This window comes from Mus pahari, chromosome 10 (assembly GCF_900095145.1).
Source record: "Mus pahari chromosome 10, PAHARI_EIJ_v1.1, whole genome shotgun sequence".
Classification (NCBI taxonomy): Eukaryota; Metazoa; Chordata; class Mammalia; order Rodentia; family Muridae; genus Mus; species Mus pahari.
The window spans coordinates 36,098,132-36,119,704 of NC_034599.1; the positions used below are offsets into that span (position 1 = coordinate 36,098,132).

A 21,573-nucleotide genomic window follows, 5' to 3' on the forward strand; every position below is an offset into this window, starting at 1 on the left:
TACATGCATTGCTTGAAAATGTGTTGTGAGATATGCTGTGTAACAGAAGATGTTGCTTCATGGAAGGGTAATGTGAGGGTTCAAAGTGCGTCTGAGTTGAAGTTGTTTGGTGAATTGGAGCATTAAGAAAATTTTCATGAAAAATATTTCAGTTTATTGTGGGGTTTCTTGGCATACAGTCACCTGGTAAGTTGACTATCTCATGCACACATTTAATGCTAAACATGTTTCTAATTTTACAACTTTGTTTCCAAGCTTATGCTCAGCGTTACACTTACTTCAGGGAACTTTGTCAGTTTTTTTTTAAAAGTATTATAAATAACTCATTTTATATTTCTACCTTAATTTTTAAAAATATGATTTGAGATAGCCTTTTTTAACATTTTTATTAGATACTTTCTTCATTTACATTTCAAATGCTAGCCCGAAAGTCCCCTATACCTTCCCCACCTGCCCTGCTCCACAACCCACTCACTCCTGCTTCCTGACCCTGGCATTCCCCTGTACTGGGGCATATGATCTTCGCAAGACCAAGGGCCTCTCCTCCCATTGATGGCCGACTAGGCCATCCTCTGCTACATATGCAACTAGAGACACAGTTCTGGGTGGGGTGAACTGGTTAGTTCATATTGTTGATCATCCTATAGGGTTGCAGACCCCTTTAGCTCCTTGGGTACTTTCTCTAGTTCCTCCATTGGGGGCCCTGTGTTCCATCCAATAGATGACTGTTAGCATCCACTTCTGTATTTTGCCAGGCACTGATATAGCCTCTCAAGAGATAGCTATATCGGTGAGGTAACCCAATCACAAAAGAACACACATGATATGCACCCACTGATAAACGGATATTAACCCAGAAACTAGATTACCCAAGATTTGCAAAACACATGAAAGTCAAGAAGAAAAAAGACCAAAGTGTGGATACTTCATTCCTTCTTAGAATGGGGAACAAAATACTCATGGAGGGAGTTAGACAAAGTTCGGAGCTGAGACAGAAGAAAGGACCATCCAGAGACTGCCCCACCTGGGGATCCATCCCATATACAACCACCAAACCAAGACACTATTGCATATGCCAGCAAGATTTAGCTGACAGGACCCTGATATAGCTATGTCTTGAGAGATAGCCTTTTAACAGTAGATGAAATATTAGTTATTATAATGCTAATTTCTCTGGAGCAGAACCGATAGAATGGGGGTCTTTGGACACCATGTGCCACCAGAGGGCGCCATAGTACTTTAAAAAGCTCTTGGAGATTTAGGAAAGAAAACAAAGAACGCTCTTTCTCTGCACTTACCATAGAGCTCCAGACCTTCCCCCAGCAGCCAGGTGATTTGTGGCGGGGGCTTGCTTCTCCCTGTGGAACATTTCAGCACAACAGATTTCTCTCCACTCTGCCTTCTGAGAACCAAAGCTTCCACGGTTGGCTGGGAAGGAGTCACTAGAAGAAAATTATTATTATTATTTTTTCTGTGCTAAACTAGTTGTAGGTGTGCATGTGTGCACAGACATGTTGATACCAGATATAGATTTCAGGCATACTCTTTAATTGCTATCTTTCACTGGATCTGGAGTTCCTGGATCCAGCTAGGCTGGCTGGCTAATGAGCTGTAGGGACATACATGTCCCTGTATCAGTGATGGAGCTAAAGATGCCTGTGCCCAGCCTTAATGTGGGCATCCTAACTCAGTTTGTCAGGCTTGCACGAGGGTCACTTTCCTGAATGAGGCAGCTTCCCATCCACCTGGCCTGTGTATGTTGAGGAAAGAACATCACCTATAAATCTTAGGAATTGCTATAGGATAATTATTTAATTACAGGTCGCATTTCTTGCTTAATTTCCCAGCATTCATTTGTGTCGTTCTTTCAAAGAACCAAGTTGGTTGAATTCAGGATGTGTGTTACTGAGTATGTGATGAGTTCCTTAGAATTCCCAAAGAGACTTTGTTAGAACAGCAGTCTGGATGGGATGTAGCATTGTGTCTGCTTGCTAGCACACTAGGGAGAGACCTGACTTTTAGTCCCGTCTCTGTCACCAGCTAGCTGGAGAAACTTAGACAAATCCTCCGACTTCAGCTGTAACACGAAGGAGCTGGCTCTTTAGATCTAAACTTTTGTAAGTGTATGCAAATAAGGGCAAAGTGCATTTCTTAGGCCCTTCCTTACACCAAAAGAACATTTCTGTTCTCAAGATCCCTCTGGTCTTTTCTCTTTGTACTTCCTCCCCAGAAATCATTTTCAGCCGGGCATACTTCCTTTTTCCAATTCGACTTTTGTTTTCATGGAGAACCGCACTTGTGAGCATTTACTGAATCCACACAGACACAGAAGAAGAACTGAGTCTGGGCAGGCTCAGTATTACTTGCTGACACCACAGAGATGAGAAAGAGAGACCTTTCAAGGAGCGAATAGTCTGGCTGTGGATTTAGTTCCTATGCTTTTAGTTAGAATAGCAGTTCTCAACCTGTGGGTCACGACCCCTTTAGGGGTTGACAGAAAACACAGATACAATATACACTTCGTTCCACAACAGCAAAGTTACAGTTATGAAGTAGCAACGAAAATAATTTAGTGCTTGGGGGTCATCACAATATAAGGAACTGTATTAAAGAGTCACAGCCTTAGGGATGTTGAGCACTGCTGAGTTAGAGGAGCCTGCAGTGGGACCCGGAACAATGGCACAGGGTAGAACATGTGTTCACCATGCTCAGAGTTCTGGGCTCAATCCTTAGTAACATCACAAGAAAAGCAGAAATGATCCCATGCCTAGCGTTGTGATAGGGGAGTGTATATGGTGATACAGCAGCCCAGAAGCTGTCTTAACCAGGATGGCTGGGCATGTTGCCCAGTGGAAGGAATAAACAGCTGGCAAACTCCTTAAGGGCAGAGCTCACTCATGCCCGTGTCTTTGATTCTCTAGCGTCTCATATGGTGACTGGCACATAATCACAACCTATAAAGCATGAATATTACTTCTGTTTAGTTTCCTGAAAACAAAACCTAGTTGATGCCCCCAGGCAAATGTATTCATTTACTTTTGAATCTAGAGCTTCACACACACACACACACACACACACACACACACACACACACACACTCAGGTCTCACACAGTCTCTTTAGTTTTCTTTCAATAAAAGATGGCAGGCATGTTCTCAGAAGCTCCTGTTATAGGTAAAACAGTTGAAATTAAAAACTAAGTGTAAAAATGGTACTTCGTGGAGTCGGAGGGGTGGCTCAGTGGATAAGAGAGAGTTTGGGACCTATGTTTGGTTTGTAGCACCCATGTTGGGAGGCTCACAATCACCCCTCAGCGCCCCTGGGCTGTTTGGTCATTTGGGCTTCTTCTGGCTTGTCTGGGCACCTACCCTTTATCTTCACATAGATGCAGACACATACTTAAAAATAGAATAAATCTTATTAACAATTCATTGTAACTTCAAAGTGGGCTGGGAGGAAGTGTCTCAACAGAGTGAAGTTCGTGCTACCAAGTCTAAGTTCAATCCCCAAGATATAGATGGCGGGAGGGAGGACGGGATTCCTGCAAGTTGTCCTCTGACTTGGGAGTGAGCCCCGTGGCAACGCTAATCCTCGAATAAATAAATAAATGAATAAATAAATAAATAAATAAATAAATGGTGCATCTTGTCCATCACCATACCATGTCCCTGGGGGAGTTGCCCTGCTGGGAACATACCTAACACAGTCACTCTCACTTGCTTCGTCTTCACAGAACTCCCGTAGTGTAAGCATGTATACACGCCTTCCTCTCGTAGAGTGACGTTGGACACACTAATGGAGAGTTGTGTAGCCGAATGGTGAAGAAGCTGGTATTTGGAGCTTTTTAAAGCTGTACAAGAGGCAAAAAGAAGTTGTTATGAGGAAAACTCGCTCACAGGAGAACCTGCCTCTGCCTTCCAGTGCCGGGATTAAAAGGATGTGCCCCAACGCCTGGGCGCCATTGCTTTACTGAATGCCCTGCTGTGATTCGCTTCTTTGAAACCCGACGTACCTGTGGTTTGTCTTGTCACAACAAATGTCAGCAGTAGAAGAGAAGCTCACCTGCTGAGTGCCTTCAATTTTTAATTTTAAAAAAATGTTTGTTACTATTTGAAGATTCCCGTGGATTTTGGCAAGAGTCCTTCGAGGGATTTGGCCAGTAGTACGAAAAAGCCAGCTCAGATAGCGCTAACCGGGCATGGAGGGTTCCTCTTCATTTTATTTTACCAACTGACCTGGGAATTTCACGTGAAGTAAAAGATTCCAGAGCAAAGCAGAGGCTCTGGGAAGAGTGAGTTTGTGGATTTACTTTTTCATCTGTTAAAGGTGCATAATTTGCACAGCGTAAACAGAGTTAAGCCTGAGCTGGGTTAAAGCCTGAGGATGCCTGTGTCTCTAGGGACCTGGTGCCTCTTGAGCTAGCACTCTGGGTTTGCAGCCTTGTCTTGGCTGACAATGGAACCAAGAGTTCTTTGTAGTGGGGCTGCAGCAAGAGGCGGGTGCTTAGTCCATGCTTGGTCGCTACCTTCCAGATCCCAGAGCCCACTCGCGACTCGTGACAACTCCAACAATTCTCGGAGACTACCAAATGCCAGCCAGAGGGTGTGATGACCCCACTTGGTGAGTCTTCCGTGTGGATCAAGGGGTTTTGCTGAAGAAACCTCAGGATGTCTAACTTCTCCTTCTCCCAGAGAGAAACAACAGAACACAAGTTTTTGAGAGAACGAGTCTTACTCAAACTTCATTTCTCTACAACTTTTCTCAGCTTGTATCTACTTAGTCTGCTGGACTGTACTATTAACAGCTGGTAAAGCTTGTGGCAATCTATTTGACCATTTTATATTTACTGCATCAATTAAACAGTATTGACAAAGCATATCTATAGGGGAGGGGCTCTGTGAACATAAACAGGCTTTAATGGTTCTGGTTTTCTCAAGTACTTGGCATCTAGGGGTATTGGAGATATCTAATGGCCTCATTATGAGAGAGTCTTTGGCAAATTCCTGTCCATGGTCTAAGTGGTGTGTGAAGCTTGTCCCTCTCTCTTTAGCTCAGGCATGTACCATACACTTTATATGTGGCCCGGAGAAAGGCCTGGTTGTCCTCATGACTTCTGTACATCCTGTTAATGGCCACTGCCCAGAAATCTTGGTCTGAAGTCCAACGGGGGAAGAGGAGGAGCTCGGTAACGTGACTTTGCAGCTGGTTCTGGGCAGGAGGGGATGTGTCAGCGCCACCAGGAAGGTCTGCCGAGGCAGCCCGCTGCCTGCCTATGGCTTTGCTGTGGGTGTTTCCTGGTCACTGAGAGTCAAAAAGTGATGTGGGGGTGGGATGTTGGCGTGGAAATGTGCTTTGTAATGTGAGCCCCCTTCAGCAACCTTTCTCATGGGGTTTCCATTTCAGACTTCCTGTCTCCCCCAAAGCAGCCCCGTGTCACATAACAGGCCTCTGAGGTGCGAGTCACGTGTAACGGTGGGTGGCCTGTGCCCACCCTTTGGGTGACTCATGTGAGCCTTCCGTCCCACTAGCCTGCCCCAGTTGGAAATCCCTTAGGTTGAGGTTTGTCATTTCCTCCCCACAGCCCCACTTACCAGGATGCCGATTTAAAAAAATGGTGAACCCTGAGGGAGCCAGCCACTGGAGAGAGGCATTTTTTGTCAGAGAAGTAACACAAGTCAGGGTGAGCATCTGGCCTTCCTCTACGGTGATGGTCTCCGTGTTCAGAAAGGCTGCTGTGGAGGGAGAGATGGGGGATGATCAGGCAGAGCGCGTATGCATGGGAGGTAGGGTGGGAAGAAGACCAGCCCAGACACAGTTCTCTCCTTCTGTCAGGGGAGCCCCCTGATTGATCCCAGGCTGTCAAACCTGGTAGCAAATGCCCTGGCAGCAAAAACCATCACCTGGCCCCAAAGAAGAGATCTGTTGCACAGTTTACAGATGAGTGACCCCCCCATCTGGGCTCTGTGTGTGTGTGTGTGTATGTGTGTGTGTGTGTGTGTGTGTGTGTGTGTGTGTGTGTGTTGAGGGTGTGGAGGATTGTAGTTCCGGGCTATTGTTGAGTGGTAAAGTGCTCTCTAGCCCTGGGTTGAATCCCCCCACTTCTCTCTCTCTCTCTCTCTCTCTCTCTCTCTCTCTCTCTCTCTCTCACACACACACACACACACACACACACACACACATATACACCCCGGTAATCCATGGTGCTTTGGTGACTTTTTGGGCCTGTTGGCCACTGGAGTAGATAAATCTACCCCACATAGTTTCTACCACAAAGTGGTTCCTCTAGCAAATATATGAGTCCAATTTCTCAGAATCACATCCTGCCCCCAGAGAATGATGAATTGATTCTGAGCAGTGACAGATTTATTGTCCCAGAAAGAAAGTAAAGGAGGAGCAAACTTGCTTGTTTTTTTTTTTTTTTAACTGAATTGGCACACTGATCACATTTTAAACAAAATTGTTTTTCTTTGGCATAATACAATTCTTACCCAGGGTGGTGTAAAAACTATCAAACAGAAGAACACTATACTTATAAATTATAAACAGCAAATGGTTTACAGCCCTATCTTCAACCTAAAAATGAAAAAAGGAAGGAAGTTTATTTCCTTTTGATATACACGCTGTGAAAAGTGTTGTCATCTTTTTTCTCCCAATGTCTCATGTCACCCAGACTGGCCTTGAACTCACTGTACACCCATGCTGGCTCTGAGCTCCTGATCCTTTTGCCTCAGCCTCCCAAGTGTTGGGATCATAGACATGAGCACCATACGCAGCGTCCTTGAGATCAATGTTAAGCACCAGGAAAAATGCTCTGGGAGGATTCCCAAATGCTGAAGAGTCACTTAGTAGAGCCTATGTTTTTGCATCCAGCCCTAGCCTTTAATTTCCATGTAGGCTGTAGCAATAACAGCCCAAAAATATTTATGCATTCACACTGACTTTCATGAGAAAACAGTTTATCTTAGTTCTAATCGACAAACATCTGTACCATCAGCCAATGTGGACAAATAACCATGAGTCACTGGTGAGGCTGGAGAGATGGCTTGCCATGTAATCATGGACATCTGAGCTTGGACCCCAGCACCCACGGAAAATATACAAGTGCAGAGTACTCATCTCCAACCGTGGTGCTGTGGAGGTGGAGACAGGAGGACCCTGAGGCTCTCTGGCCAGCCAGTCTAGCAGAATAGATGAGCTCCGGGTTCAAAGAAAGATCCTGTCTCAAACAAAACAAAACAAAACAAAACAAAACAAAACAAAACAAAACAAAACAAAACATTTGTAGAAACCAATGTCAAATACACACAATGTTCACCTCTGGCTTACACACACATGTACACACCCCCATACACATATGTGTACAGGCATACTTAAATATGTATATACACATACACAGAGAGAGAGACAGAGACAGACAGACAGAGACAGAGACAGACAGACAGACAGAGATAGACTGAGAGAGACTGATTGATTGATTGATGAGTAGAGCTGAACCACAGTTCCAGAGGTTGAATACAGGTCTAGGATGCTACCGACCTTGGCTTCAATTACTAAGAAACTGAGTAATCAAAACATCTGTGTTTTCAAAAACAGGCAATGAGGTCTCTTGCCAGAATTCTGCTTGGATTTCCTCCTGGGAAATAATCTCCTGCTCATGAATTAAATAGAGTCAGGAGACTCTTACAATGTCTTTAGATTGTGACAAACTGTACTGTGTGACTTTTAGCACAGGCGAAAGCATTTTTTCACCCTAAAGTTAGTAGTAGTTGTTCTCGCTGCTGAGAATTTAGTATGTGGCTGTTGGTCAGACTCACCACATCTGTTGGTGCCACAGATGCACACGGTGATCGAGGTGCTGGGCTTGAGCTGTCCCACCACTCTTTCTCTGGGCTTTACCCGTCCCACGTTTGATCCTGCAGCAGGAAACTGGTGTAGTAAAGGAAGACTAGTCCACCGTAAAGTCACAGGCCCACCCAGCTTTGCTCTTAACTGTCACATTTAAAATATTACTCGGGACGCCTCGGTCTGTCGAAGGATGCAAGAGGAGGACGCTGTGTGGAGTCTGGAGGGAGAAGCCCTCCAAGGAAAAGACATGTGCAGTCCTCTGAGCACTGGGGGAAGCTCAGCGGGAAGTTTATCTGTCTTCCTGTCCTCTCACTTTTCTTTCACCTAACTTTGGAGTCAAACTTTCACCTGTTGTCAGAGCAACAGGGTGCGGGTTTTGTTTTTTTTTTTTTTTTCTTACCACTTCCTCTCCATAGATGCTGAAGCTATACTGGCAATATTCTCTTTCACCCTTAAGTTTTCTCAAGCTCCACATGCCATGCGCCAACTTCCCACTTCTCTCTGTTTATGCTCTTTGGGGGGGGGTCAGGATGGGGGGCTGTTGGGTCCAGGTGTTTAGACAGGAAAGTGAAAGGTTCAGTCCTACATGGAGTTTGGCATTGAATGGCTGTAAGGTCTCACCATCTACTTAGGTCATGTTGACTGTGTGGGTTACTGATTTCTGCACTTCTGTTATCTCAGTAACTGGATGCATGCAGTCACTAATGGCCATGTGTTATCAGGCCTCTATTTGAGCCCATTTCTTAAGGTCTGTGGGATTAGATTTCATCACTATGCAAATGCCACAAAGTACACTTATTTTTACAGTGTTGAAGGTGAGCTTGTGGTGCTGACTTTTTTCTTTAAAAAAAATACATCTATGTATCTATGTATCTACCTATGATCTATGTATGTATTATCTATCTATGCATCTATCTATGTATGTATCTACCTATGATCTATGTATGTATGTATGTATCTATCTATCTATGTATTTATCTTTCTATGTATGTATGTATGTATCTATCTATGTATTTATCTTTCTATGTATGTATGTATGTATATATCTATCTATCTATCTATCTATGTATCTATGTATCTATCTATGTGTGTGTGTTTCTGTATGGATTTCAGTGAGTGCACCACAGTGTACATGTGGAGATCAGAGAACAGCTTACAGGAGTTGGTTTTCTCCTTTCACCATGTGGATCATTGGGATCTACATCACATCAGAAGTCTTGGCGGCAAGTGCCTTAAACCCACTGAGCCCTCTCACAGGCCCCCCTTCCCCCTTTTATTCACTGTACTTTGTATTTACACAAACTTGGAGAGTGAGGCTGGCTACATACTCAGACTGTATGGTAATCTCGTGGGGCCGTAGTGTGTGATGTATAATATAGACCAGGCCAGCACTATATCATGCAGGACTGTACAGGAATGGAACCTGGGCTCTTCCTCATCTCTTTCTTCACAGAGTTAATATAACGGTCCTGGACTTGGAAGATGGCTCAGTGGGTAAGAACATGCTCTGCAAGCATGAGGACCTGAGTTCAAATCCCCAGCACACACATAGAAAGAAAAGCCAGGCATGTCTCTGTGTGGTCTGTGTGTGCTTGTAACATGAGTGTTGTAGGGGCCAGAGACAGGCAGATCCCTGGAGGTAGCCAGTCTAAAGGAGTGGGCTTCAGTTTCAGTGGAGGCCCCCATCTCAAGAGACTGAAGGAGAAAAAAGCAATAGAGGAGGGCAACCAGGGTTCTCTGCGCACCTCTGTATTGTATGTACTAGCATACACATGCACACACACACACAAGGGCACATGCTTACACACACACACACACACACACACACACACACACACACACCATGCACAAAACCAAATAAATAACCTGTGTTCCTTTCCGAGGATTGCTTCTCACCAAAACATTCATGACCAACTTTCAAGCAAAGGGTGGGTGGCAGTCACACTCAGCTCCTGAAGCACACACAAGCTAAGCAGCACACACAGGTTAAGCCAATGCCTTCTTAAGAATCCTCAGTCTTTCCCAAGGTTAATGGGTTGCTGTGTGTATGTGGGTTCTTTACCTTTATATAAGTAAAGGTATCAGAAAGAGTTTATGTATCATTATATATTAGAGAGAGTGAAAAAATAATGAAAATACTCTTTTTTTTTTTTTTTTAAAAGTTGACTTAATGCCAAATTGTTGCATGTAATAAATTAAAACCAAGCACAGCTGTGTGCTGCAGGGCTCCAAACTCAGCGTGTCCAGTTGGAATTTGGATCTGTCGGTTACCTGTGTCTCTCTATGTCCAGTGGCAATCTGGATATGTCCTATCCCCATATCTCTCCACGTCTGGTAATAATCTGGATCTGACCTGTCTCTCCATGTCCAGTTGGAATCAGGGTCTGCTCTGTCCCCTGTGTCTCTCCTGCTCTCATAACTAGCACAGATACGCCACAGGCTCAACTCCACTGTTTTCTTACATTAGTTAATGTGGTCACCAGCCATGGCATCCCAGACATTTGACCAACTGTACACTAGCCTTTCCTCTCTTCCAAGCTCTGATTTAATCAACCTACTCCTCTTTTTCCCACCACTGGTGTGGTCTTGGTTCAGGCCCCCATTGCTTCTTGCTGGACCATTCCACAACATTCGTTTAGAATGACAAATTTTTAAAGACAGTATGCTTCTGCCTTCATTTAAAATATTTCCTAGTGCTGGAGAGCTGGCTCAGCAGATAGGAACGTTTGCTGCTCTTCTAGAGGACAGTTTGATTCACATCACCTACAGGTGGCTCACAGTGGCCTGTAACTCCAGTTCCAAGGAAGCCAATGTCCTCTTTGGCTTCTGAGGACACCAGGAATACATAAGGGTGTACAGGCATAACTGCAGACAAAACACCCACACTCTTAAAATAAAATAAAAATAATAATTAGAGAAGAGCAGTATTGTTCTTGTAGAGAGCCCGAGTTCAGTTCCCAGTACCCACATCCAGCAGTTAGCAGCTCCAGGGGAACCTGACACGTCTGGCCTTCACTGCCACCTGCACCCAATGCCCACACCCCACATACATATGAATTTTAATGACAAATGAGGAATATTTAAAAGTATCTCTTATGGCTCCTATTGTATGTAGGCATCAGGCTAAAATTTCTGATGATTTTTCTCACACCCGTCTCACAGGATGATGCACATCCCAGATATTCCAAGTGAAGAGACACTTGTTGGATCTTGAAAGATTCTGGCTGCAAAGCCACTGTTGCCAAGCTGTTCTTTTCTCCCCTAAGACTCTCCTCAAGGAAACTTAACCCCATGGGTTGCAACTTTTGCCCAAACTTCCAAGTAGAAGGCTGGGAGCCCTGCTCGGTGGTGAGAGCGTGTGCTGAGCAAGCCAGAGGATGGATGTTTGGATCCCTAGAGCCCACATGTATGTTTGGTGGGCTTGGGGGGGTGGCTCATTTGCAGTTCCCTCACTCAGGAGGCAGAGACAGAGGATCCTGCAGCAAGCTGGCTAGTGAGGCAAGCCAACTTGGCAAGCTCTAGGTTTGACGGAGAGAGACCCTGCCTCAAAATGAGTAACTGGAGAATGATCAAGGAAAATTCTCAGTATCAAATGTGGACTTCCATATACATGCACACACATGTGCACACCAATAAACATGGGCATGCATCTCTCTCTCTCTCTCTCTCTCTCTCTCTCTCTCTCTCTCTCTCTCTCTCTCTCTCTCACACACACACACACACACNCACACACACACACACACACACACACACACACACACACGAAAAACAAACTTAAAAACAGGCCTTGACCTCCTTCCCTTCCAACTGACCTGCTCTCTTTTTTAGACACCCAAAGGCTTTGAATGGTTTTTGACTACAGCCCTTAGTGAGTTCCTTTGCACGTGTGTGGTTACAGGTGCTTCTCATTGATGGGTTGGCTACAAGTGGCTGGGAGCAGGGTGACTGGAGTGACCGTGGCATCCATTCACTATACATTCTCAGGGACTAGAACAAAGTTAAGTTTTTAAGATATTAGTTGAATTAATGGGCAAAAGAGACAAATGTAAATCGTCAGAGATAAATACTTTAATGGAACTCTAATTTTCCTCTGTAATTGTGACATCGAACAATAGAGGCTGGAACTGGAGCTGAAGTAAGGCTAAATACATAGCGAATTCTCAGACTGGAGCCCTGTTTCCATGGCTCTTGTGCAGACTTAGGCAGAAATGCAGTTCAGTGAAGAACATTACAAAAAGAGACTTTGTGTTATTTTTAGAATAGACAGAGAAAACTACAGATGTGAAAATAAATTATGCTTGTCAAAATCAAATCATTTTCCAGATTGTTACAAAGAGGTTGACTTGATGCAAGAGAAGGAAGGAATTCTCTGGTTTGCAGAGGCCCTTCCTGCAGCTACAAAAGAGGGTTGGAATTCTGTCCAGGTCAGCCTTTTCATTGTCTACAGTATAAATGAGAGGAGAATGACTTTTGGAAAGGAAAAAAACAAAACAAAACAAAACAAAACAAAACAAAAAACCAGACTCATTTGTGTTATATTTTATCCACCCTAGAGATTTTTCATTCCAGGAGACTTGAAAAAGGGGCATGGCCCACGATCGAGGAATTCCTCTTTCTGCAAATCTCTGGCAGCCTTAGAAGCCCTCACAGTGATTTTTCCTACTGCCTTATTTGTTAAAGGCGGTTAACTATGAACAGGTGGGTCAAAGTAGATATTTTGTTACTTTCACGTTGGCAAGAAAGCACACAGGACTAGGAGGGGCCAGAGCAGGTGTAGGTCAGGGTCAGCAGCAGCTGTACAAACCCCACTGAGCTCCTGCTTCCTCAGCATGGATGGAGTTTCAGTTTGGGTTCTTTCAATATTGAATCTTTCAGAATGTCTAAGTCATTACAACTCTCTTGAGTTTTCATCCACGGTAAGTTTCCAGGCTGGCGAGATAGCTCAGCGGTTAAGAGAACACTGTTCTTGCAGAGGACACTAGCCTGAGTTCTCAGCCCAGCATCAGGTGGCTCGTAAACACCTGTGACTCCAGCTCCGAGGGGATCTGATGGCTCTGGCCTCAGCAGGGACCAACATACACACGCACACACACTCCCACACAGACCTGTGTGTATATACACATAATTAAAAAGGACAAAAAAAATACTTAAAAACAGAATGTACTTTCTATGACATCCCAATGGTGCATGTGTGTACACACACACACACACACAAACACACATACACACAAAGTGAAGGTTCCATGAGATCTAATATGTACTGGGTTCTTCATAGGCTGATATTTACTTCCTCTTTACCTGGTGTGAAAACCCGTCAGGTTATTCAACTTCCTCTAACCTCAGTGTTTCTACTGTACAGACTGAAGATACCAATATCTACCTTGGCATTTTCTCTAGGAATAAGTGTACTTAACAATTTGTCCTGCACTGTGCATGACTTGATAAATATTTTTTCTCTCCATATAATCACAAGCGAGTTGCATATTCTAGTAGACTTGTTTAAGTTTGTCTTTTTGTTTTCTTATTTTTTGGAGGCAGGGTCTTGCTATGCTGCATCGCGTTTACTTAAATCCACTCTGTAGCCTAGACTGGTCTTGAACTCAAGGTGAGCCTCCTGTTCTAAATTCTGATGTTCCAGATGTGCGCCATCAGTTGCTCCTATTTGATTTATCTTAAGATAGGGTTATTTTGCTGTTTATTTAAAAATCTCATGGGGCATTGTTTTTTTTTTTTTTTTTTTTTTTTTTTTTTAATATGGGAGAAGTTTGAAGGACAAAAAAATTCAGGTCAGTTGAAAGCTTTAAGTCTTGGAGTAATTGAAATCACACTAATTTTGGCTGTCTAAAGGCACCCTGTCAGAATGCATTAGCTGCTCTTTAAGCCACTTACTGAAGAAACTAATGTCACTCATTACCAAAACAGAATCCTTGTTAAGTGCCTTAGGGTACAGGGAACAGAAAGGAAGGCACTAATTGACGTACAGAGCTCAGGGAATTGAAAAACCTTGTAAAATAAAAAATCTTGTCACCCCCCCCCCCCACCTCAAATCACATCCCTCAGCTGCTATTCTGAAATGAACACAGATGAGAGGGGCAGGTGTGTTCCCTGACATAGAGCAGGAGAGTCACTATTTGGAAACAAACAAGCATTTGAAGCTGAGCGGTGGCTCTGTACATGGTCCCTTCCTATACATCGGACACAAGGACCATCAGAGACACCAGGAAAGGACCCCTCACTCTTACCCCACACTCAGGTAGGAATAATTTTACCCAAGCTTAAAAGGTCACTGTATCTTTCTCTAATTTTCGTAATATGACAGTAGAATTAAGCTCCAAAAACCAAATTATAGCAAAATGTGAAATGTAACTGATTTCTACAAAACAAGTAGCTTTTGGGGCCTGAGAGATGGCTCAATGGTTAAGGGCACTTGCTGCTCTGGCAGAGGACACCAGCTCATTCCCAGCACCCACATGGCAGCTCATGGCCATCTGGATAACTCCAGCTCCAAAAGATCCAACTCTCTCCTCTGCTCCCCTAGGACAGTGCATACACATGGCACACACACCTGGGCAGGTACAACACTCATACATAGAATAATAAACAAATGTTTAAAAGTAAAGAGTTTTTTTTTTTTTTTTTAACTAGGTTCTTATTCCTCTGAATGAAATTAGAATTGATTAATACCTGATTACTTCCAAAGAGTTTGTACGTTTGAGATACTCTTATAGTGAGGAGTTTGACAGGTCAAACATTTAATAACATCCTCATCTAAAGATGAAAAAAAAAAAAAAAAAAACCTGAGTTGACGCACGCCTTTGATCCCAGTACTTGGGAGGCAGAGGTAGGTGTGTAGCTCTGTGAGTTTGAGGCCAGCCTGATCTATAGAATAAGTTCCAGGATGGCCAGGGCTAAAAATGCAAAAGTTGAATTTTAGAGAAATTAGGATATTTGACAAAGACTTCTATGTCGAGGACATTTTGGAATCTGAAATGAATGTCCTTCAACTGATAAACCTTCAAAAGATAGACTTAGGACGCTGGTTACATTTTATCACAACAGATTCCACAGATGCATGCCAGGCTGTCCCTACACCCCGAAGAGAGGTTCAATAAGAGACGGAAGAGACAGCGTAACTGCCCTTGGACGTGTGTGTTGAGTACAGCCAGAGCAGCATTAGCAAAGTTACCTGAGTTATCTCCCAGGGTAGGGCCTCCAAGAACACAGTTGGCTGACAGATAGGTTTACCAAAAAACCCCATAAAGTCAGCGGAGCAAAGATACCCATTTACTCTAAGTCCTTACCTTGCACCGGCACCCAGAACAGCAAACTGAGGACTCCCCACCACATGCTGGCGGTGCTGAACGGAGGGAGTCTCTGACAGCTTCCTGTAGGTTCTAAAGAAGACACCGGCTTTTGAAGGGGGGAGGCTGTAGCTCTGTGACCTTGCCTGTGTCACCTCCTCCACCTTCTCTGAACCCCCTCTTAGTTAGCTGCCCCTAAAACACCTCCTGGTGGAACATCTTGGGGACCACAGGTGTCCTATCCATTGCGGAGAGGTGTGAACGAGGTGTTGGTGACAAACACTGCTCAGCCACAAGTGGGTAGCACTGGTAAGTGATGACATTGAGACTCTGGGGAGGAGAAAGGGCAGGAAAGATTAAACGTCCCTGTCTGGACACTGTTTTTAGTTTTTCTACTTTACCAAGCAAATAATAGGTAGGTTCTTTTTGTCCAACCTTCTTGAATATTTTGTATTTCTGACTTGGACAACAATATCTAGTGGTTATTAGATGTATTGATTCATTCACTCACTTTGAAATCTTCCCATTTATTTATCTATCTTTCGGTCTACTTACTAATCTCCCCATGTGTGCACACTCCCTATCCTCTCTAAGCATCCAACATCTCCTACATGCCTCGCTAAGATGATCAGACATGACACGAAAGTCCCTTCTCTGCCTGTTTGTTTTTAAGAAAAATGTGTTACGATGAGAGTTTAGAATACACAAACGGACAATTTTGGTTCACCTCCCTCATTCACTGGGATAGACTGTTTCATTTGGACTAGGTTGTCATGAGTGACTGGACAGCTGAATGGGACTCTCTGCTTGAGAAACACTATTTTTCTTAAAAGAAATAATTTGTTTTCGTATACGTGAGTGTTGTGCCTGCATGTATGTCTGTGTGCTTTGTGTGTTCTTGGTGCCCATGGAGACCAGAAGGAGGCGTCAGACCCCCACCCCCCGAACTGGAGTTTCAGAGAGTTGTTGCCTATCATTAGATGCTGGGAATAGAACCCAGGTCCTCTGGAAGAGCAGTCAGTCCTCCTAGTGTCTGAGCCATCTCTCCAGCCCCGACACTACTACTCTTTCCATTCTAAAGTCTAACATGATGCTTGACATAATTCTTCTAGAGCATTAAAGAAGATCTTACTGTTCTATTTTAAATATGGAATGTCCCTGGCTGGCTGTTGCATTTTAAACTCAGTCTGCAGCCGATTTGTGTCGGTTGGGGAGCCTTTGGGTCATGGTGCTTAGCTGCTCTACACAGGCTATTGGGAATGGGACATGGAGGTCACGGCCATCTCCAGTTCTGCTCTAGCTGTTTCCCTGGTCTCCAAGATTTAAATGGACAGCACTCTAGTTACCACACCACGCTAGTCTAGCTTTGATCGGCTGTGTGTCTGAAGCCATGAGCATGTTATTCTAGCTGTAGGGAGATCTGATGTCCTCTTCTGGAGCCCACAGACACATTCACTTATATGTACACACACACACACACACACACACACACACACACACACACATACACACACACACGAGAGAGAGAGAGAGAGAGAGAGAGAGAGAGAGAGAGAGAGCACATGTATACAGATAATTTAAAATGAAAAGAATCTTTAAACAACAATAAAACTTTGTTTAATGTTGCACGAGTCCATTGATCTCAGAGATTAAGAATTGTCCCTGAAAGACAGAGCGGAGACTGAGGGCCAGTCCAACTTGAGACCCATCCCATGGGCAAGAACTAATCCCTGACACTATTAATGCGACTCTCTCTGTTATGCTTACAGACAGGGGCTTAGCATAACTGTCCACTGAGAGGCTCCACCCAGCAGCTGACAAAACAGATTCAGAGACCCACAGCCAAACATTAGATGGAACATGGGGAGTCTTGTGGAAGAGTTGGGGGAAGGTCTGAGGGACACGAGGGGTTAGGAACTCCACAGGAAGACCAATAGAGTCAACTAACTTAGGCCCTTGAGGGCTCCCAGAGAGTGAACTACCAACCAAAGAGCATACATGGGCTGGACCTACCCTCCCCCCCCCCCATCACATGTAGCAGATGTGCAGCTTGGTCTTCTTGAGGGTCCCTCAACAACTACAGCGGGGGCCGGGGGAACTGTCTCTGGCTCTGTTGTTTGTCTGTGGATCCTGTTTCCCTAGCTGGCCCACTTTGTCTGTCCTCAGTGGAGAGGATGTGCTCAGTCCTGCATTGACTTGATGTGCCAGGGTGGGTTGGTACCCAGGGGGTGTCTCCCTCTTCTCAGAGGAGAGGGAAAGGGGGCAATGGGGAGAGGGGCTGTGCGAGGGGTGACTGGGAGGAGGGGGTTCTGGGATAGGGTTGTAAAGTGAATACATGAATGTATTAATGGAAAAAAGTGTACTGTCCCTGAAGGAAATACTGCAAAGTGGGCCGGTGTATGACATGTCCTTGTGGTCTGCAAAGCCCTTCCTAATCACTCATACACTGTGCTTCAGCTTGCAGCCCACAAGTGTCCCCAAGGGGAAGAATTACAGACTATGACCATTCAGTGAGTGGAGAGAAATGATGAGGCAGGGTGATCGTGGCCAAGGGGGGCCTTCAACTATTCTGCAATGAAGTGTGTGTGGGTGTGTGTGTGTGCATGCATGCGTGCACGCGCAAGTGGGCCTTGTAGGTGAGAGACACCTCAAAAGTAAGAAACAGTTTCCTCCCATACTTTTCTAAGTTCTTCGCTGGAGCCAAATAACAAAGGATAGAGTGGGAAGAGAAGAAGAAGAAGTCGTTTGTCTTTGTGCGTATTTCATATGGACATTGTGCACGGGAGGCACCAGCGGGCCAGCACGTTTCAGCGTACAATTCTAAGACTGCCTTTCAGCATCGAACCACACAGAGTTTTACTGAAGTTGCAATATACTAAAAAGGATGGAGAGTCTCACCCAGCAGCTATAAGGGATGTGTGGGGAAGGAGCAGAGAAGAAGAGCTGATTAATAAAGCATCTTAGGAAGTTCCTCAGGGGCCCTCCGGAGGCTGGGAAGGGCCTGAATGTGCCTCCAGTAAATGCATCCTCAGAGGCCTGGAAAGGGGGGGCACCTTAATATGCAGATGCCTGTTTTTAGTAATGGGGTGGGCAGAGACTATGTATTTCCTTGCTAATTATTTCTATCTGCTTCCCCTAAGAATAGGGGCCTACAAGCGCTCAAAATCATCCTTATCCAAAGAGTCATGTTTGGATGGGACATAGTCTGGAAAAGGCCACAGTTCTCTACAAGGACCACAGAAGTTCAAGAAGAGAGTGTCACTGTGGTTCCCATTTCATGAGGTCTTTGTGTCTTGTTACATTACTCCCAGGGACTAACATTGGATGGGAAGATGAAGAGGGCCAGATCGTAGAGAGGCAAAAAGCTACCTCTCTCTCCGCTGCCTGCCATTCCCGTTGTGGGAGGTGAAAAAGGTCAGAGAGAACTACTAAATAGGCCACAGATGGACATCATAGGGTCAGGGCAAAAGGGGATTTCCACATGAACCAACACTATGGGATTTTTTTTTTTTCGTTCTAAGAGGGCCTGCACTTCTTTTGTTGACCTTTCATGCTCTTGTGAAGAACCCTGGCCTTTCCTAACCACACCCAGTGGTGGGATTGCCTGTTTCCTAGCAGTCACTGCTACTAATTCACACTTGGGGTCGGAGTCTTCAAGAACTGTTGTAGAGCCTGCTGTAGGGGTTTCTAAGCTGGACCAGCAGCCTTTGAAATCACTTCTGGATCCAGACGATGTTTCTCAGAAGCAGCGCGAAGAGCATGAATAACAGTAGACATGAGAGGGATGGAGCCTGCCTCATCACCTTGCACTTTGTCAAGCACGTTCCCTACTGAGACATCTCATTGGCCTCCATAGATTCTTTCATAAAATAACATCACAGTACCCAGTCTGTTTACCTTGCAAAATCATCACCAAGATCAAATGAAAACGATTTTAATTATGGGTCGTTCAAGCAACTTTCTAAACAAAATTCACGTGAGATCGGCCACAGCTCGTGGTGGTACGTGACTGTACCATCGAAACTCTGGAAGTAGAAGCAAGGGGGATATGAATGTGTTTAAGGGTAGACTAGACTGTGTGGTGAGAGCCTACCTTAAACAGATGACCCAACCTCAATCACGATTACAACGGGATCTCCACAGAAGCTAGCTAATACATCAACTCGACTCATCCTCTTTTTACGGAACCCCACTCACAGGGAACAGAGAGAAAAAGTAAGAATGAGGCTTCCATTCCTCACCCCTCACGTTTCCAGGCAAGTGGAACCATCCACGAGGAGTTTTATCTTGGCCTTTAAAAAGCTGTGATTTGCAGGGCAGGGGTGGGACACGCCTTTAATCCCAGCACATGGGAGGCAGAGGCAGGCAGATAGATCTCTGTAAGTTCCAAGGCCAGCTTGGTCTACAGTGTGAGTTCCAAGACAGCTCGCTAAAATAAATTTCGTCTTGAAAAAAAAATTTAAAAAAAGCAGTTATTTATGTATTCATATGATACATTTTGATATTATTAGTGTATTTTATATCCCTTTCCCCATTTGATTATTTTTTTAATTTTTAAAAATATTTTTAATTTTTCCTTTTTAATTTTTTTGGTGATGGTGGTGGTGGAGGGGACAGGGTTTCTCTGTGTGGCCTTGGCTGACCTGGAACTCACTCTGTAGACCAGGCTGGCCTTGAACATTTAGAGATCTGCCTACCTCTGCCTCCCAAGTGCTGGGATTAAAGGCCTGCATCACCACTGCCTGGCTTCCAATTTGGGTGTTAAAAATGTGCTGGCAAAAGAAAAGGAGGAAGAAATTTAAAAAGAATAAGACATAAGGGAGGAAAATAAGGATCATTCCTGTGCTCATTCTTAAGTGAGGTGAATTGAAGGCCTGCAGCAACCAGCCTGAGCCAGCGACATACCCAGCTTTGGTTCCTGGAAACATCATCCTTAGTACAGCCTGGCCTTTCTCCTGCCGACTCATAGACCTGGACGGCACAAAGAACACAAGGACAACCAAAAGCTGACCAAGCCAGGACATATTTTCCTAGCCAGAAGCAAGTCATCTGGGGTCCACATGTGTATTTCTGGAAAATGCAATATTCTTTTTCTTTGAGAGGAAGATGTTTTCGGTGGCGGGGGGAGGGTCCTGACACAAGAATAAAACAGTGAACCCGACCCACACAAACAGGAGAAGCAGCGCATTTTGCTGAAGTCAGCTTAAGCAGATGCAAAGCACGCTGGCTGATTTTATTTTTCTTCTTTTTTCTGTCCTTTCTGGATGTGTAGCGCCAGCTTTTGCAACAACACAAAAGGGCAAAATGAGTCTAGGGATCTTTCAAGCAGAGAACAGCTGAGAAGCAGCCAGAAGGCTAAACATAACCTGGTCTTTTGTGCAGACTCCAGCACTGGCTGTCATGTTTCCTCAGGAAGTGGATCCTGCCAGGGCTGTGGATGGCTGTGAGGATGGAAATCTGTATTCATGTCCAGGGCACAAATTTGCTTTCAGGGTTTATTTTAAAATCTTATTAGCTTAACACAGAAATGGAGCCTGTGAGTGCAGAATGTAGCTTGGGCTCCATCTGTGCCCCCTCTTCCTTCCCTTCCCTGCCATGCCTTTCATATTCTTGCTTGATGGATAATGCCCGACACACCAAACCTTCTTGAAATGGTCATTGGTGGGGAATGATGATACCAACGGGGTTCAGAACTGCCCCCCTCAAATACGTCACTTTGGTATAACTGGGCAGTATAAAACAAAGGAGTTTGCAAGTGACAGCGGGATACCTGCCCCATTCTCTCCCAAGCAGAGGTGAATTCTCTCATGGGAGATGCTATTCCAACAACTGGGAAAAGGAGGCCTTCATGTTTCTGATGATAAAAAGACACTGTGGAGAAACCAAGCAGGTGGTACGAGTGCCAGCAGATCCTTACACTAAGATCATATCCGTTGCTTTGCCATATTTCTCCACAACCATCCACTTGCCCTCAAATGTAGCATTAAAACATTTAGGCTTTAGCCCTGTGTGGTGCTATGAGCCTGCAATCCCAGCTTTGGGTCATAGAGACAGGGCATCAGGAATTTAAAGCCAGTTTCAGTGGATTAACTAGTTCAAGGCTAGCTATGTGAGTCTGTCTCAAAATACCAATAAGCAATTACATACATGTATGTGTTTAGGTCTCGTTGTGTAATGAGGATTGTAAGACGATTTCTTTGTGAAGTTTCCCACGCTGTACAACTGTTAAACTTGTCTCTTTTTCTCTTGTTAATTTGTATTTGTCCCAGGAGCCTTAGCTCTGAACCTAGGATCTGTTGGCCGAAAGGGATAGGGTGGCCCAACGGTTTGCCTAGGTTGAACCGAAGCCATTGTAGAGTGCACTCTTCCATGACTACTGGGCTCTCACTTCTCCATCGGGATGCCTCACCAGAAAGAACCCAAGATCC

General features: G+C 44.6%; 1 protein-coding gene across 2 annotated transcripts in view; it reads right to left on the reverse strand.

Annotated features, from left to right (window-relative positions):
* Nucleotides 1–15,227, reverse strand: part of Crtam (cytotoxic and regulatory T cell molecule) — a 31,950-nt gene extending 16,723 nt beyond the window's left edge. For both annotated transcript variants that reach the window (XM_021207646.1, XM_021207645.1), the window contains exons 1-4: nucleotides 15,146–15,227; nucleotides 5,591–5,731; nucleotides 3,697–3,849; nucleotides 1,299–1,442 (exon numbers count right to left, since the gene is read on the reverse strand). In XM_021207646.1, the coding sequence (XP_021063305.1) occupies nucleotides 1,299–1,442; nucleotides 3,697–3,849; nucleotides 5,591–5,731; nucleotides 15,146–15,191 (484 nt within the window). In that variant the 5' untranslated portion in view covers nucleotides 15,192–15,227. The remainder of the gene's footprint in view (nucleotides 1–1,298; nucleotides 1,443–3,696; nucleotides 3,850–5,590; nucleotides 5,732–15,145) is intronic.
* Between the last annotated feature and the right edge of the window lie 6,346 nt (nucleotides 15,228–21,573).